General features: G+C 44.3%; 1 protein-coding gene across 1 annotated transcript; it reads right to left on the reverse strand.

Annotated features, from left to right (window-relative positions):
- Nucleotides 1–1,870: 1,870 nt before the first annotated feature.
- Nucleotides 1,871–4,607, reverse strand: LOC115205255 (ADP/ATP translocase 2). The gene is made up of 4 exons (XM_029771032.1): nucleotides 4,381–4,607; nucleotides 2,737–3,220; nucleotides 2,474–2,614; nucleotides 1,871–2,340 (listed from the first exon to the last, which is right to left on the reverse strand). Exons 1-4 carry the CDS (start codon nucleotides 4,489–4,491, stop codon nucleotides 2,183–2,185), a joined length of 894 nt encoding a protein of 297 aa, XP_029626892.1. The 5' UTR covers nucleotides 4,492–4,607; the 3' UTR covers nucleotides 1,871–2,182.
- Nucleotides 4,608–4,886: the final 279 nt, after the last annotated feature.

Here is a 4,886-nt window from a genome sequence, read left to right on the forward strand (position 1 = left end):
CATCTGCACGATATGTTCTTTGACATTGGTTTTACACCAGTTAAGGGCAGATCAAACCAGTTTCACCTTTTGAAAAATGTGATCAGTAAATAATAACACTCCAAACCTGAAAACAGACTAATATTGTGAGTAATTGTAATATTGGCCTTTGTCCCTTTTTATTTTAATGACATCTTTCAAATTGGGACATGGGCAAAAAAATGACACATCAGTCCAAAGGTGTGGCACTGAAAGGGTGCCAGTCTGAGCTCTCTCCTATGACCTCAAATGGATGTCTGCTTAATGACTCACGTGGACACAGCATAAATCTGCCTGAATGCCACTGAGCCCCACTACTAAGTGACTCACTAATGCCTCCTAATTCAGTTGTAATGACGCAGAGGTGGAAAGGACATGCTGAAACATTAAAGTTACCAGCCAAAGTTGTAGGTAGATCACCAGTCCAGACCATTTCTGGCGTGACACTGACGCAATGGTTAGTGCTATCTGGAATCCTTGGGATGTCCCTACTCTGACCCAGGGGTGTCAAACTCATTCCATAGAGGGCCTAGAGTCTGCGAGTTTTATTTTTTTCTCCTTTCAATTAAGACCAGCAACCAGGTGAGGGGATTTCCTTACTAAATTGGTGACCTTAATTAATTACAAGGGAGGAGTGAAAACCCGCAGACACTTGGCCCTCCATGGAATGAGTTTGACATGTGCCCTAACCTAACCATTTTAAACGTCAACTGGCTAGGGATGTCCCAAGGATCCCGAATAGCAAAGACCCTGATGCAAAGGATTACATCCTAAAAGTCCCACGCAGGAGTTAGGAAGATTACAGATACTTCATACCCTGCTGGGTAAAGCACATGTAATCTGAGGCATCGTGAGCTAAATTAAGGGTGTCTGCCATTGAAGAGCATCCTAGACACAATACACCTACAGAGTTCGTGACAGGCCTACTTCAGTAGTTGTCTCCTCTACACTAGTGAAGGTATCCCAAGGACAGGGATTATGACCTAATATATTGCAGCCAGCACTGATGTAACAGTGTAGTTGATATAAAAAAGGGAAAGGAGCATCTGTACTCTTCTTGATGACGCGAGTTTGGAGAGGCACCAAGTGGTCCTTACACCTGCTCCTATCACATATCTGGAAGAATCTCAGCCACGTCTCAAGAGTTCAAACATGTCAGCACCCACTGATTTTATTTCCTAGTAGTGCTTTATTCCATTCAGGTTTTCCACCATTACAAGTTACCCTGCCATCTTGTCTGAAGGGAAAAGGGTGTTTGCAGTATGATCCAGTGAATTAACACTGCAGAGAAACAATGTGGATTGGCACCCAAACTCACAGGTTAAACAATAAAATGGACAACTTTGAGCAGGGTTGTTATTTTGGTTAATCTACACAGTTGGCCACACGTTATGGTCCAGCATCTCACCAGTTCCGAGTCAGAAGAGGCTTGATGGGAGATAAATGTTTAGAAGCCTGACGTAATCCACTTCACCAGGTAATCCTGGATTCCTCAGCACCGGATGCCACTTAATTGACTAATTTGTAAACTGCGTTCAAAGATGCATTTTGATTAGGTAAAGACTTAAGCAACCGACTTGTCATAAATCCCTCTGCAACATTTTCTTTCAGGTCGCCAGTATTTGGAACCTTATCACCGGTTTGTATAGATTACACCGAGCCAGTCCAAGTTCGTCAGCTGACTTTGGCAGGAGTCCAACAACAACCTGTGAGGACAACCCAGAGAGTAAGGTTACACCTCCAGGAATAAGACACCAGCTGGCTCCCAAGAGAAACCACACTGAAGGGAAGCCAAGAGAATCACTACACACCCTTCAGGGTTGCTACTTCCAGACACAAAGTAAAAAGCTAATTGTAGGTTCATTCAGTAGGTTGCCTTTATTGTTACAGTATTGACTAAAAAACAGACCATCTGGATGAAACAGGTTGATATTTAAAGATCTGGCATAGTTACCTTTGTTTTATGGGAATGACATTCTGGTGAGGGGGCAAACAAAACAAACAATGGGCCAATTAAAAAGTGCAGAACCGATTTTCCCAGTACAACTAGCACCGACATACTAGTTGGTCCCTATAAACAAGGTGGAATTTGACCGTCCTTCCAACTGTACAAGATATGTTACAGTTTAAACATCTCACAACATTTATGGTGGACAAAAACAGTTTAGAGGACCTTCTTCAACTCATCGTACAAAACTAGCACAAAGGCACCACCCATGCCTCGGAGAACATTGGACCAGGCTCCTTTGAAGAAGGCCTTGCCACCCTCATCCCTCGCGATCTTCTTCCAGCAGTCAATGGTGCCAGTGTACATGATGTCACCTGCAAAACACATGGAAAATAGGTCATACCTCTGCCTTGGCTGAATGGTACGCACAAGATGTAGCTCAATGTTGGTGGATAGCATGACTGAAGACAACATAAAACTGACAAGTGTTCAAAAGTTTACAATTACCTCCTTTGCGCCCAGACTGCATCATCATGCGACGACGGACGGTATCAAAGGGGTAGGATGTAAGACCGGCGACTGCAGTCACAGACTGCGCGATGGCCCAGCTGACAAGGATACTTGCGTTCTTTGGATCTGGCAGCATGCCTACAGAGAAAAAAAACAAAAGGATTAAAGCAGGCTCTAATGTTCTTTGAAACAGACACTTGCAGATCCTCTACTCAAATATGATGATTGAGGCCTGTGCTCAGAGCAGTGAATGGACTCACCCTTGGCTGTGTCATAGACGCCGAAGTAAGAAGCTCTGTAGATGATGATGCCCTGGACAGACACGGAGAAGCCCTGGTACAGGCCCTTCAGACCGTCAGCCTTGTAGATCTTCTTCAAGCAGTCACCCAGGCCGTTGAACTCACGCCCAGCACCAGCCTTACCGACATCAGCAGCCAGTCGGGTTCTGGCAAAGTCGAGGGGGTACACAAAACACAGGGAGGTGGCTCCAGCAGCACCGCCAGAGGCCAGGTTACCAGCGAAGTATCTCCAGAACTGTTTCTTGTCCACGCCATCCAGGAAGATTTGCTTGTATTTGTCCTTGAATGCAAAGTTGAGGGCCTGGGTGGGGAAGTATCTGATGACGTTGGCCAAGTTCCCTCTCCAGAATGACAGGAAGCCCTGCTCCTTGGGGATACGGACGACGCAATCCATGATGCCCTTGTACTGCTTGTCAACGGTGATCTGTTTGCTAGCATGTTGCACCTGTAATCAAAAAGACAAATCAAAATCCCACCTCTGCTTATACTATACATTTACAAAATATAAAACATTTGAAGAGAAAAGAAAACTGTTTAATGACAAATATGTCAAAAAGGCTTAGCTATATGGGGAGCTCAACACATTGTGTGCCCTTCAATCATTGCACAATGTTCTTAGCAAAGTTGACAACTACCAACTAAATAAACAAAGACAAGTAGCCAACACCCCTGTCGATGCTTCTCATGGTAATGAAACATGGGCAAACAAAATGTTTTGTCACATACACCAGAGCTAAATGTGTTTTACAGGGTCACCCCTGGAGCAAATTAGGTTTAAGTGCTTTGCTCAAGGGCACACCAGATCTTTCACCTTGTCGGCTCGGGTTTTAGAAGAAGCGACTTTCCGATTACTGGTCCAACACTAACCGCTTGGCTACCTGCCACCCCTAGGGCAACATTGTGGATACCGGTACATAGATAGTAGTAGCTAAAATCCAGGAACTAGTCAGCACCAATCACATCTCGCCGTTCAACATTCACAATGCAGAAGGACCCGCCTCCGCACGAGCTTGGTGCTCGCTAGGCCTCAGTTCACACAGGATGAAGCCTCCGTTTGTTGCGACCTTGGCCATTTCTAGGGCCTAGTAACTACCAGCTGCGCCATATTTGATGACAATGGGCAAGGACACAAATTTGAGTAGTAGGGATGACAGTGATCATAAGACGAACACGGTGTCTCTTATAAGTCAACTTAACTTGCGTGGTTGCGAAATAGTCCTTGGCAACAAGTAAGTTTCAAGCTAGTTAAGCCAAATACCAAGACACCGGTCTACTACTGAACTGACAGTCTCAAGTGATCTCACCGCACGCGAAGAGGGACCAAAATGGAAGGGTCACTCGCATCTTCGCAACGCACCAATGTCATTAGTTAAATTAACGTTAGGAGCTCGCTAACTAGTTAACTTACTGTCAATGTCACTAATAACATTAACGTTAGATATATTATTATAACTGACATGATAATTGATAAATCTGTTTGACCATGCCATTTGATCTGAAAGGGTATTGCATTTTATTTGAAAGGAGATCGTGATCTTGAGAAAAACTGCAGAGTCAAGGGCTAACATCAGTCCATTACATTTCTGAAAAGCCAGTCAAACTTACCTGAAGAAGCAGCTTGATTCTTTCAATAGGGGCTACAGCTGTTTTGGAGATGGCAGCGGAAATACCACCAGCCAAGAAGTCCTTGCCGAACGAGATGACGGTCTCATTCATTTTCGGTTGTTATCGAGGACGTTGTTACACGGAAACCTTCCCGTTCAACGAAAGGACTGCTGGGGTATACCGGCTCAGTCGAAATGGCCGATCCATTTAGTTGAGAGAGGATTTAATACCACTGTGTTCGCGAGACAAAACGGGAGCTGGAAGGCGGCCTGCCATTGGTGCGCTAGTGGATTTAGTGGGCGGAACCTATTTTAATGATTGTCCCCTCGGCTGAAAGATGAGATTTGTCCAGTCTTCGTGGATTTCAATTAAACTGCGTTGTTGGCCTCTGCTCAAAAGTATTTCTAAATAAACATTTAATTAATATCATACATGAAAGGTTGGCCTATAATAATAAACGTGATAAAAGTTATATCCAAAGTTTAAAATAGTACTTTTTGCTTTCA

Source organism: Salmo trutta, chromosome 13, assembly GCF_901001165.1.
Source record: "Salmo trutta chromosome 13, fSalTru1.1, whole genome shotgun sequence".
NCBI classification, from domain to species: Eukaryota; Metazoa; Chordata; class Actinopteri; order Salmoniformes; family Salmonidae; genus Salmo; species Salmo trutta.